The sequence below is a fragment of the Epinephelus moara genome, chromosome 9 (genome assembly GCF_006386435.1).
Source record: "Epinephelus moara isolate mb chromosome 9, YSFRI_EMoa_1.0, whole genome shotgun sequence".
NCBI lineage: Eukaryota > Metazoa > Chordata > Actinopteri > Perciformes > Serranidae > Epinephelus > Epinephelus moara.
This window is the reverse complement of record NC_065514.1, coordinates 10,495,212-10,508,723: the sequence shown is the minus strand read 5'-3', so window position 1 is coordinate 10,508,723 and position 13,512 is coordinate 10,495,212. Positions and strand designations below refer to the sequence as shown.

Genomic DNA, 13,512 nt, shown 5'->3' with positions numbered 1-13,512 from the left:
AGCTCTCTGAACATGGAAGCTGCTGGTCTACCGCTGCCTTGATCAGGTAGTTTGTTTGAGTTATTGTGTGAGTTTGGTGATTCTGAACTAACCCTTTAAAATGCCAAAATCACACAAGAACACAAACAAACTACCTGATCCAGGCAGCGGTACAGCAGCAGCTCCTGTGTTCAGTAAGCTTAAATTACTGTTTTTTCCAATGGAGTCTGGTGCTGAAGAGAATGATTAACAGCTTCAGTTCCCCGCTGAAAATTGCTATCTAACAGCAAGGTAAAGTGGTGAAAATATTATAAATGTAGCATAAATTTAAACTGTTATTGATTTTTTTAGAAGGCTAAAATGCATTTAGCTGCTTTCCTCCTCAACAGCAGTACATTGCTTTGCTTCCATGTTGGTACTCCTATCTGCTTCTCCAAAATGGGGTTGTGCCGCCCACCATCTGCTCTATGTGAGATACTAACCATAGATAAATACCTCATACAATCCACTTCAAAAGAGCCAAACTATGCCTTTAAGTTATAGATTTTTTGGAGTCTATTATCCACAATACACCCCTGGTCTCAGAGTTAGAAAATACTAAACTGGGGCAATACTTTGGGTCGGTATTCAAGCTTACCGTTTAAAGAGTGGCCCTGTTTTCCAGATGTTGGTGTTGCCCACGCATCCTCTCGGGGGTTCCGTGATATTCTCCTTCTCAAAGAGCTCCTGGATGGACTGAGCCACCACAGCCACCGCATCATTGATATGGGCTGACTCATTCTTCCCGTTGATGAGCTGGAGGCCGATCAGACCTGAGACCAGGCCAACAACAGAAGATAATCACTGACCGCAGCATGCTACAGCCTCTCTGGATCCTTTTGCAATGCACAAAGTGTAAAAAAAACTTATAGGGCCTCCGGTTTAGACATCCTGAATAAAGGTCATACATCAGCTGTGTGATCCATCATCCCTGCCTGTTAATCTCAGGGAAGATAACTCAGGAAATATCCACATCTTGTCATTTATGAGATGAGGCAGCAGAATGAATGGATCTTTTCGCTGATGTTGCCACTGATGACCTTTTCACAGCATGTGTAAAGAGTCCCTTGAAGTTGGATCTTTTTTTTTTCGCCCTACCAGCTAAGGATCAGGGAATCAGCACAGGCAAAGCATCGTATGTGTTAGGAATAAACAAAAATAAAAACCACCAGCCCTAAATATAAACCAAACAACAATCCAACTTCAGCTAAGTTTTCTGATTGCAACCAGGTCCGTCAGCCTTGCAGACTCCGAGGAGAAGCTGCAGTGGAGGTGGAAGAGACTGGACACGGACAGGACAACAAACGCTCTGCAGGGGTTGGTTGTGTAAGGGTGCCCGGGAGGGGGGAAAGACGTTCGACATTTGTGACCACAAAGTGATAAAATATTGTGAGACTTGTGCGAAAAAATCCAGGAACAGAGACAAGAAAAGGCTGATGTAGCTTACCACTCTATCAGTTATGTGTTGCAAAACTCTCCCTTTGTAACTCATTAGAAACCAGGACATTATTACGGCAGAACAGCACAATGAATTTACCTTCGGATAATCCAGGACATACATAAAACAAAAGTGTACTGTAGATACACAGCTCATTTAAACCTTTAAACGCGTGATGCTTAAACGTTTAAATGCTCAACACACAACAAGCAGTTATACAGTTAATCATGTAATGCATCCATCGTTAAACAGTTAAGCCCTCTAATCCTGTATGTGTTATGATCGGCCTCTGAGCAAAGCCGGGGTTAACTCGTGCATTCCCACTGATCTCTGCTGGATGAACGTACCGTCTGGCGCCTCGCTCAGGGCTTTACCCGACATCTCCCGCTCGCCCACCAGCCACACGTACCCCGAGCCGGTCATGTTGAGGAAGCGGGCAGCCTTGTACACTGCAGCAGCGTCCTCCTCACTGGAGTTTGACAAAAGATTTTTTTTTTTTACATCACAGCACGCTGAATGAAGGTGAAGAAAGAACCTTTGTCTTCATTTTCAGGAGTGACTGATGACTTCATAGTTGTTTGGGACTGGTGCAGCATTACAGCAAATAACTCCACTTTATTGATGTGAAAATATTAAACGAACACAAAGCCAGACTCTGTTGACAAAAACAGTCATTTTGCTAAACACAGAAGCTGCTGGTCTACTGCTGCCTCAATCAGCTAGTTTCTTTGTTGTGTGACTTGTGTGGCAAATCTGAACAAACAATTCAAAGCAACAGAGTCACACAATAACACAAACAAACTGATGGAGGCAGTGATGGACCAGCAGCGAAGTAAGTGATGTAAAATGACTGTTTTGTCAAGGGAGTCTGGCTTTCTAAAAGTTTCACTTTCAGTTTAGTTCCCCATTGGAAAGGGCTGTCTGTTTGGAAAGTACCGAGCGTACCACTGGATTAATGAGACCTGGATTATACTGCATGTGTTGATTTGAGAGTTTTGGAACCATCTGTTTCGATATAGTTTTGCTGTTTTTGAACACTGACCCCTTTTACTTCAATTCATTAAGAACATTATCCCTTTTGTTCACCAGAGGCATGCACGCAAAACAAAGAAACTGACTTTTACATTCCTTTTTGTATTTATTTATGTTTTTGTTCTGTATTCAGCTCCAACTTTTAATCTCTTAAGCATTAAATTCCCTTTCAAATTTCCCTTAATTAGCTTTAAAGTCGCAGAAAAATCCACTTTGTATGATAGTTATTCTAATTTCCATTTATCAAAGCTGCATGATGCTTACATTAGAGTGAAATATAAAAACCCCGTGTCAGGATCAGGCTGCATAACATCAGCCAGATAACAGTCTGACCAAATGGACATGGGGAGTCAGGAATGGAAATGTATGCACAGTGATAGGGCGCGGAAATTACCCGTCTCATCTGGTGAAGTGTGTCATAGTGAAAGACAACCTCCGCAGCATCTGGGATGCATCGCAGCATCCCGACAAAAAGACAAGCACGTCAGATATATTTTATTCTTAGCCCCGTCTCATCTAGTTGGAATGTTTCATGACACTTTGAGACACTGATTGACCTCAAAGGAGCACAGAGCGCTCTTTAACACACAACTGTGTGATGTTGGTGCTGCTGCCAGGTGCAACAGTAAAGTCGGCCCAGTTTGATCACTTGTACGCATCATGCAAGTTGTTAAAGACAGCGAGCTTTGATTGGTGGGGGTCTGCAATGTTACTAAGCAACCTGATCTCCAGAATACATGTTGGCATTGTACATTTCTGCACACCACAGATAGCTAACATCTATACACTATTACATAGCAGATGGTTATCTTTAGAGAAAGGGTTTTTGGTGGCACAATCACAGCTGTAAATGGCGCCAATGTCAAGCTAAAAAATACTTGGTGGTCTGCAGCTTGGCCTAGATGTCACACTATCAACCATCCCCTGCACCTCCTGATGGCAAAGATAAAATTCGTATCCGTACAAATATAACGTATTCATGGCTTGCAGAAATGTACAATATCAGTATTTGTCATTTGTTGTTTAGCTACTTCAAAGGGAAATCTACCCGGGTCTTGCGCAGCATGTCATACAACTTTGGCGCATATTTGTCTCTGAAAATATTCAATATTTTTCAACAGTCAGGCGTGAAAGCAACCGACATACCTAAGATGTCAACTGTACCTAAATATAGGATAGAACCACACCTGGGTCCAGCAGATGGTTTGTGTTGAACTAGGTTTTAGATAAAGATGAAATGATTAGTCGATCAACTTATGATTGATTAATTAAAAAAGTCATTTTCTTAAGCAGAAATACCATAAAAAAAATCTTGGTTCCAACATCTAATTTTTGTCTTTGTCTTATGCGAATATTTAAATATTTTGAGGGGTTCATTTGCTGCCCATTTTCACTGTTTTCTATCTGAAAAAAAGAGAAAATAATTAGTTACAGCCCTCGTTTAAACACCTCCTTTACCACCAAAATTATCTCGTTTCACCCATTTCTTCCTCGGATCATGGGTTGGGCTTTTCAAAGCACGTGTGATACCTTTACAAACAAAATCTCACCTGGCGGATAGAATGATGACTCGGGCCTCCAGCTCTTTCGCCTCCAGCAGCAGGGCAGTTAAGTTAGTCTCCTGGCTGAACTGGAGGACTTTCTCTGCCTGTGATCAGGGCATAAGAAAGGTCAAGCCAGCTACTTTTCCCTACCTCAGACACCATGCTGCCTCTTTACCTGCTTGGTTCGAGGTTGGCCGATTTTTTTTTTTTTTTTTTTTTTTGGAAAACGGGAGACAGAGATAAAAAGGAAAGCGATCCAGGGGAACCGGCTGAACTAAAAAAAAAAAAAAAAAAAAAAAAGCTTGAAGGGAAAAAAAACTTTTGCATTTGTTCGCATGCAAACTGAGGGTTATCAAGGCTCCAAAGAAGGACGTGCATGTGTTAGGTAGGGGGGAAGAAGAAGGTCAATGCAACCAGTAACTAAAAACGGGTGGAGGGGGGTGAGGGGGACGTTTTCCCCCAACAAAAAGACTGCTGAAAACTAGGGAAGTGCTACAGAACAGGAGGAAGTAGCATCTGGGAAACGGTTTTGTCCCACACTACCGGTTCTCCACAAAGGAATGGACTTGCAAACTCTTTTTGTGTGTGAGTATGTGTGTTCTGAGTTCATGCATTCCTTTATTGAAGGAGAAAATGAAAATGATAAAAGCGGGGGCGCTGTTCACTGATATCTTTTTTTTTCTTGTAATGACCGAAAATTATAGATCTTTCATCACAAAATCATTCTTCATTTAAATCATAGGGAAATGTCTCAAAGTAAAAATTAAAGAAAACACGTGCTACCAAGAGAGGGACATTTCTGGGTCGGCTGGTGACTGGTTTGGGCTGGTTTCTAGTTGCTACGTTTGGAAAGTTGGTGGGCGGCGTGCATTGACCATGCAAATATACCTTAGGTCCTCGCTTGTTGTCATAGGACAGTTGGTCGAGGTTTTCATAGTTCCTTTTTTTATTCTGATGAGTAATGTGCACAGAGAAAATATGCAGACACAGAAAAATATTATAAACAGTTGTGAATGGAGGGCAGTAAAGCATTCCAACAAATCTCCACTTTTCTGCTTCAAATTGGGATCTTTAACAGTGGGGCTTGCAAAACATCAGAGATGACCGCTTTATAATGACGCTGGAATCATTAATACTTGGGAAATGTATTCATTGTAGTCGATGCATGAATTATCAGTGATGCTGATTCGGCTGCATTGATCAGCTTGAAGAAATAATTGGATCAAAGCGCTGTGGCTCCAGCAATAATCAATACAGAATGCTGAACTGCAGCTCAGCCATCTGCTTTGTTTCTTCTTCACTGTGCCGGAAACTAACATCACTCAGCTGGAAGCTTTTGACAAACAAACATGGCCGTCAACAAGAGCTTTTCAACACCACACCGTCAAGTGCAAAGTCTGATCACATTTTTGGTGCAATTTTAACTAAAAGTTTTATGGTATGGTGACTTTCAAACCTTAACTAGGAAACAGCTGATCAATCCAAACATCTGTTGGTGTGAGTGACACAACATTTCGTGTTATTAACTGGTGTGATCCGACACTTGGTACAGCACATCAAAAGCTAGAGACCAGCCTGACGTCTATGGCAAATGTTAATTGTATGGATAAATCATTTTACTACAATTGTATTAACAAATTGAATTGTGACTTACAAAAATCAAATCAAACTTAAAGCCTATAAGATTACATGATGCATACTGTACACAGTTAGTATGTGGTATGGTATTTGGTCACAGCACAACATTCTGACTCTCAGTCGTTGCTGAGCAGGCTGAACTTAAACCTGTAAACCTGATGTATTTTTCAACCTGGTCCCTATCATCCCAGTGACTAATGGGAAAAACAACTTTTTAAATTGGTCCCGTATGGAGCAAGAGTGCTGCAGCCAGTCGTAGCGAAACGGATTGCAATGTAAAGGCTCATTTATACTCAACGTTAGATGTGTATACAGACACGGTTGGAGCCTTCTGTCCATACTCTGCGTTCATTTCATTTGGTCATTTGTTTCATTTGTTCATTTATTTGCTCATGTTTCCAGACAGCTTACCAATATAGACGAAACTGAGCAGTACCACCAGAGATCGTGGAGGCAGTGTAGCGTAGTTCAAGCAACGTGACCGTAGGAGACAAGTAGGTAATGGAGGAACAAAACTAATCAGTAAAACAGTTAAAAGAATTCTACGTCTCCATGTCATAATGTGACATTTAATGTGGTATTTATTGACCTCACAGACCACCACCATCTACAGGTAAAATATTATGACCTTGTCCACCATCGCCTAGTTTTTTGATGTGTGAAACTTTTGACTCCGCCCTCTAGTGCCATCTATTGGCTGTATCTATGACATCATATAGGATGGAAGCATGAAAGCAGTGTTGTAAATGAACCTTAATCCTCAGAAAGGGAAATACCCTTCACCAGGGCTAGCGAGACAGCAGATAGATAGCTTGGTGGTACCCTGAATGTTATCACTGAGACCTTTACAGTGGCGCTTTCTGCCTCCTTCACGGAGTCCTTTTCCTCCTTCTGCCACTGATCTTATCTGATTAGTCACTCTGTTTATAGACTGCCTCTTAATTGTGTCTGTCTTATCTTCAAGTTATTTACTTTGATGGGCTCGAAATGCAAAGAGAATCACAGTGTTTGAGTTTTTCTGTGTTTATTGCTGTTTAAATTTAGGCTTTTACATGGCTATTTAAAACACATGTCCGTTAATTGTTCTATATCACCGTAATTCTGGAATATTAACGGCCATATTGGCTGTCAAAAAAAGCATAAAATCAGGCAAAAGGTAAAGAAACTTATAATAACAATATGAGCATGTCAGAGGCACAAACAAGCACTTTTAATGAACTTCAACTGATGGTCCGCCACTGTCTCAAAGGATTACATTGCAGCCTGTTTTCATGGCTCAGAGATTTAATTAAATCTCGTGGCACTTACTACCCGACCAATTTTAAAAATAGTTGTCTCCATTAGACACTTAGACACAAAAAACATGGGAAATTAGGGTCCAGGTTAAAAAAATACTTAAGTTTCCTTTTAATTCAGACACCCTTACGCGTCACCATTTTGGATTGCAGTCCAGTTCTGTAAGAGGAGCCACTCTGGAGTCCTGCCTGAGACTGGCAGCCATTTTGCGGGGAAACACATCATCTTTCTGCTTCACATGGTTTCTTACACAGCTGGCTTCACAGCTCACACCTCAGTGCACTCTGGGTCTGTGTCCCTGTCTTTGCAAAGTTGACGGTGACCGTGCATCGGCACAGTTAGTCAAGCTGACGAGCCAGCTCACAACAAATGCCACCTGGAAACTAACTAACTTAGTCATGATGGTTTGAGTAATTGTGATTTTTTTTAATGTTAAATCCTGAATCATAATCACAAATGAGGGATTGCAGGATGCCAACAATTTTTCCTGTGTAATGAAAACACAAGTACAAACTGTCGGTTCACTTATTTCATTTCCTTTATAAAAACATTTTTAATCACAGTTTGATAAATTATAACACTTTAACTAAAGTGTGATTGCCAACGAGAGATTTTATACATCCTCAGCGTGTCGAAATCCTTTCCATGAGCAACATCCAGCAGCATTGTGGACAAAAAAAACTGTCTTTGTCTTTTTTTTTCCCCAAGAGATTTTCTCAGCACTCTATTTTTGTATCCTCAGTCAGGCATTAATATTTCATGTTGTGTTGGTCACGTTTGCACTCTGGCTAAATCCACTGTGTCCAGAGCCTCTGTCTGCTGGTGGTGACAGTGATCCCCCCGTGACTGTGCGACCTCGCTAAGGAGTTGCCATGAGGCTAAAAATAACATTTAAATTCACTGAGTTTATGCAGCACAGCAGGGTGATTAGCAAGAATAACACCCCTCACTTTTAATTAGACCATAATGTGACAACGCTGCCATCCAAACTTTCATCCGTATGCATCACCTAGAACAGTTGAAGCTGTGAATTCATTTACAGATTAGGCATTCAGCGGACATTGTCATCCAAACAAACGTACAATAACAGAGCTGGCACAGGTTTCATCATCCTTCTGATGTTGTTATCTTCATGGGATGTCAGAGCCAAGCTGAGAATGAGCTGCGTGGAGCTGTGTAGCCACTAGGAGGCGCCCAGACAAATTTTGCTACTTTGCTCATTTCAGTATTTAAAGGTACACTTCCTGATTGGGTTTTTGTCCCTAACAACACATCTGCATTCGGTTTAAGCCGAATACTCAAATAAAATGGGTATCTGGTACGGATAACGTACTTTCTACAAGCACAAGTATCATCCGAGTGAAATGTGTCAATATACTCGTGATGAAGGGAAATCTTTGGGTGGCTAAATACTTCTCTTACTCTTGCGATAAAAATGATCTAAAGCTCAATTCTAAAGCGATTATGTAAATATTTTTAAATAACTAATAAATATAAAAACTTTTGATAAATCAAATTACAACTTCGGGTTATGCTCCACCCACTTTGGGTTTAGGCCACAGCCCCCTTTGGTTTCAACTCCGCCCATTACGAGTATGAAACGGATACAGATAATTTCGTTGGTTAAACACAGATAAAGATTTTGGTGTACTCACACATCCCTAAAAAGAACTATATCATAAGGTTGGTGTATATTTTTCTTACTGTGAACAAATTCAATGTAAAGACCAAAACTAACAATGTTTTAGCTCGTCTCTCCTGATATTTTGAATTAGTTCTTATCAAATCATAATAGATGTAAATCATTAAAAACAAGTAAGAAATACATTGTTTATTTTTTTTTTTTTAAAGGCACAGTAATTTCTTAAAACAGCTGGACTCTGTTTTTAAGCTGGATTTTTACTATTTGTAACTTATTTATTTATAATTGATTTAATTATAACGTACGCTGTAGCCTGACGTGCACCTCCCCAGAAGTGTATGTTGCGGCAACACAGACCTCCTGTCTGTTTTTGTAAGCTGAAACCATTTCCCTCAGTAGAAACAAAGCTTATTTGTCTTTAATTTCACAGATAAGAAACAATAAATTGTGAAGACAATAAAGCCTCCACAAAAATAACATTTTAAGTCTTGTGTGTGATTTATCCTGGCTTCATATGAGCAGAGGAAATCTTTGCTAGTCACTAGGCTAATTTATACAATGTAAAATGCCATAGGCTTGTGCTAATAACGTTAGCATGTCGTATTTGTGGGGAAAATGTGTCCAGATAAACACAAGTGTTTGTCTGTGAATGCTGCGAGCTTCTCGTGAAGCTGATTTGTGTGCTTATAATTGAAAATGGCGCTATTAAGCCATGTTTAATGTGTGTTTAATGTGTGTTTTGGATCAACTAAACTTTACAGTACTTAGAAACCCTGTTGCCGATTAGTGTTTTGGAGGTGTAACTGCAGAGTGACACAAATATAAACACCTAAAGCGTAGCCTCTGCATAGAGCTGATGCACAAGTATAAATCCACCTTTAGCCAACATCCCTAAAATTGGAGAAAATAGGGCATTTGTCGGGGACTACTTTCAGCTGTGGATTAATACACATTTGGTGCTTTAGTGAGTATTTACTGCAGCAGGTTGTTGTCATACACTGTTTGTAAGTATACATACGAAAATTAATGCACCACAATTCCTACACAACCCATGTAATCATGAGCCAGTTATTTGTGTATAACCCGTGTAATTGGGAAGGCTGCCATTATGTGACCAATGCACTGATGAAAGAAGGAAGTAATATAAAGACCTAAAGTCCACGTATGGAGGCAGGTTGGGGTGGTGGATGGGTCAAACAAACACTGGAGCTCTATGGCACAGAGATAGAAGTTACACCAGGCTTTAGATACAAAGATAATATTGGTTAGGATCAATATATTGTTGGTTTTGGTCTTTTAATGGGATTTGTTAATAGTAAGAAAAATCTGTAATATCACCAGCCTTATCCTTTGAGTCTGACTGGGTTTTCAGTGTCATTATTGCTGACCACATTTGGAGAGATTCTCAAATAAATCCTGCTGAGGGCCTCAAAATTGCTTGAGCTGGCCCTGCACTCGTAACTAAATATATGGGTGATTAAAGTCTCATAATCGAGCGAGTTGCAGCAGTTTCCCCTCAGTATTACAGTGTTTGAATGGGATGCACAGATGGCTTCATTTTGAGATCCAAACTCATATTATGCAAACATAAAAGAAACTTCCTGGAGTCTCATCAAAGGCTTTTAATATTCTCTCCTCCAGTGCAGGATGCGAGTCATGTCAAGATGATTTGACAGTATAATTGTTTTAACTGCATGGATGTTGTTGCACAATTCAACTTGATTAACCCAAATGTTGGACATGTTTTCCCTTATAAAGCCGTTAATCAATACTGATCCCGGTCACTTCATTTAAGCAGCCTCCACTTTAGCTGTAGCTGCCTTCTGTAAATTACCTCGGGTATGTGTCATACTCAGCCTCTGATTTAATTAAATCTCTGAATCAGGACTCATTTCATTCTGCCACACAATTACAGCAAAGAGCCCGGGAGGGACAAGCGTCACAGAGTATAAAGAAAAAAATAATATCCCAAGGTAATTTCGTCTTATTAAATGGATGAAATAGATGGCAGTTGTTTTCCCTTTCTCGCTTCCTCTGTGTTCCTAAAGGGCACACATCAACGCAGTCTCAAGTCTGTTTTGGCTCAAAGAAGATCAGCATTTCACTGACCCACATACACTGCTCTGAGCTACACTTAAAATGGATGCATCAGCACTATCTGAAAAGGCGAAACCATCTCCCATATCATGTGAACATGACCTAGCAGGGTGCAATAAACACAAGGCCTCTGTGTACAATAATGAAGCCGGCCATTCATCACGCACTGAGAGGAACACCTGACTTCCGCCATGGCCCCAATAAAACACTTCAGTCTGCGATGGTTTGCAAAGCCCCACGTTAAAGTCCTCTATTTGGCTCCCAATGTGGATAGACACAGGATAATTTGGACTATGGCGAAAAGCAACGTGAAGATGAGCAAATAAACGTACAAACTTTTGTCAGATTAGACCACATTAGACGCTGTTGATGTCTCTAGGAATGTTAGCCAATGTTTACACAATGGTGAGAAAGAGATGTGTCCACACAACAGAAAGGAAAACAGTTACATACATAGAAGACCTTTTGAAGTTTTAAAAAACCGTACGCACTCGCGCGCTCATGCTCACACACTCTTGCAGTTAGTTGGGGGGGAGGGGGCCTGGGAGCCGGAGCATCTCACCTTTGTTTCTCTCTCCTCCAACAGGGTCTCGAGCCTCTTTTGAGCAGCCCGCCCCTCGTGGTCATCGCTCACTATCAAGATGATGTGGTTCCAGTTGAACTCACGCATAAGGTCGAACCACACATGCGCCTGGTGGGAATAGGGAGGGACTGTCCGCAGAAAGGACAGGTGGATACTCTGAGGGGCAGCAAGCAGGAAACACAGATTAACACTGTGGAGTTTTATATAACAAATTAATTTTTAAAGCATGACTCATCACTGTGGACCAAAAGTTGACACAAGGTCAGATTCTGGCCGAAAGGTTACCTAAGTCTTTACACCAAGCAAAAAAAAATGCTTTTATAAATGTGATATGCATGCAACCCAAGTGTTTGGTGCCTGCAAAGCTGCTGGAAACACAGTAATCACTTGCTAAATCACAACTGGTGTTGTTTGTTGGTCTCAAACAGTGGTCTGCAGCTTGGCAGGGGTTTTCACCACTTTTCATCACTTTAGAAACATTGATATGATACGTATGAAACATGCAAATGTAACATATATCACCTATCCATGATTTGCAGGAACGTACAAGCTAAAATTTTTTCTGGTGATTGCTGCTGCACAATATGACCAGCAGTATGTAGACACCCCTGTCCCCAAACTGTTTATTGTGATTTTAGCTCGGACCTTTAAGCTCCAATGCTACAGCATACAGATATATTTTAGACAAAAGTGTGCTTTCAGCTTTGTTGCAACAGTTTATAAAGGCTCTTTCCTGTTTCTACCAAGTGGCTGACAAATGAAGCCAACACAGAAGTGCCAGAAGCTGCAGTTCGTCTAATGGCCACTTGAGGCTGACTCCAGAACAGAGTCAATCCCCATAGACCCTCATGTTAAGATGTCCAATTTAACAGCAGAGATTAACATGTTTACTGCTTTGCTAATTTCATGACAACTGTATGGGGGCTGCATTTTTATATTACTCAACTGTATTTTATTAATGCCTAAAGTTGCGCATAATTAAGGACGGGCCGCTTTGAGTGACAGGCTGTCTGCCAAGAATGTCCTTCTCAGTCAGATCCACCCCTCGCTCCTCAAGAGCACCATCCTCTTGCCCAAATATGGTGACTTCTGGCGCCAAAAAAGCAAAATGCCGATGGCCAAAATGCCACATTCAAGGCTTTAAAATGGGAGTCCACAAACCATTGGGTAACATCATGGTAGCTACACCCATTTTTACAATTTATGGTTTCAAAATTACAATGTCAAAATGTACAAAGCCAAGCAGATGACTGTCCAAGAAAAGCTACAGCAGTTGTCATTCCAGCAGATGCCATGAAATCACCATGAGAGTTCTTTCCTGTTCCCCTCCAACAGTCAAAGTTGATGTCTTAAAACCATGACCATGATCGTTTCCTAACCTTGACAAAGTGGCTATTATTGTTACTATAATGGCATCAGTCCACCCACCTTACAAAAGCCACTTTAACCCCAAACTTATTTCCTACCTTTGATAAAGTACTTCAAACCATGATCTTTTCTGAACCCTAACCAAGTCGTTTTGGTGCCAAAGCCTAATCAATCCTTAACCAAAGCGTTGTAACATCATAAAGCACACTTTGGCTATTTTTCCAATGGTGAGTGGTAAGGGTTTTGTAATGCTGACAAATTATGTTGTCCAGCCAACAGAGGCATCAGATCAGAAAACACTTCAATATTTGCACCTAGAACAGTTTGTCATCTGAGTTGGAACCCAGTGCCAGGTACCTTGGCATTGTGGTTGACCACAGGCTTAAATGGGATCTGTGTACTGACCTCATAAGCATCAAGACACAGCAAAGAAGGCACTTTCTAAAGAAAATGTTTCATTTTAATGTCCACAACAAAACATTTAAACTTTTTTACTGTGCTTTTATTCAAAGTGTTTTGTCCTTCTGCAGCATCTGCTGGTTTGGCAATGCTACTGAGGCACAGAAAAAGACTGTCAGAAAACTGTTACAACGGCCAGTAAACTATTAGGGATTGCTTTACTTAGTGTGAAATGCATCTGCAGAGACAGAGTGATGAAAAAACGCGGAAAAACACTGTTGGTGACCAGAGGCACCCCTACGCCTACTCGTTTTAACTGGTGCCATCTGGGCAAAGATATTGTTCCCCTCTGTTTACTAAAAATAGATCCAAGTTTTCATTTGTTCTACATGCCATTAAGTTTTTAAACAGGTGATGCTCTAGCGCCTTATTCCTTATCCACTGTAGTCACGTCTTG

At 40.8% G+C, this 13,512-nt stretch overlaps 1 protein-coding gene across 9 annotated transcripts in view; it reads right to left on the bottom strand.

Moving 5' to 3' along the window:
- grin1a (glutamate receptor, ionotropic, N-methyl D-aspartate 1a) overlaps positions 1 to 13,512 on the bottom strand; it is a 47,361-nt gene that overhangs the window by 25,961 nt on the left and 7,888 nt on the right. For 6 of the 9 annotated variants that reach the window (XM_050053316.1, XM_050053321.1, XM_050053322.1 and 3 more), the window contains exons 3-7: positions 11,268 to 11,444; positions 4,921 to 4,983; positions 4,039 to 4,136; positions 1,804 to 1,925; positions 617 to 791 (exon numbers count right to left, since the gene is read on the bottom strand). In XM_050053316.1, the coding sequence (XP_049909273.1) occupies positions 617 to 791; positions 1,804 to 1,925; positions 4,039 to 4,136; positions 4,921 to 4,983; positions 11,268 to 11,444 (635 nt within the window). The remainder of the gene's footprint in view (positions 1 to 616; positions 792 to 1,803; positions 1,926 to 4,038; positions 4,137 to 4,920; positions 4,984 to 11,267; positions 11,445 to 13,512) is intronic. The other 3 variants (XM_050053319.1, XM_050053320.1, XM_050053324.1) reach the window with 1 other exon arrangement.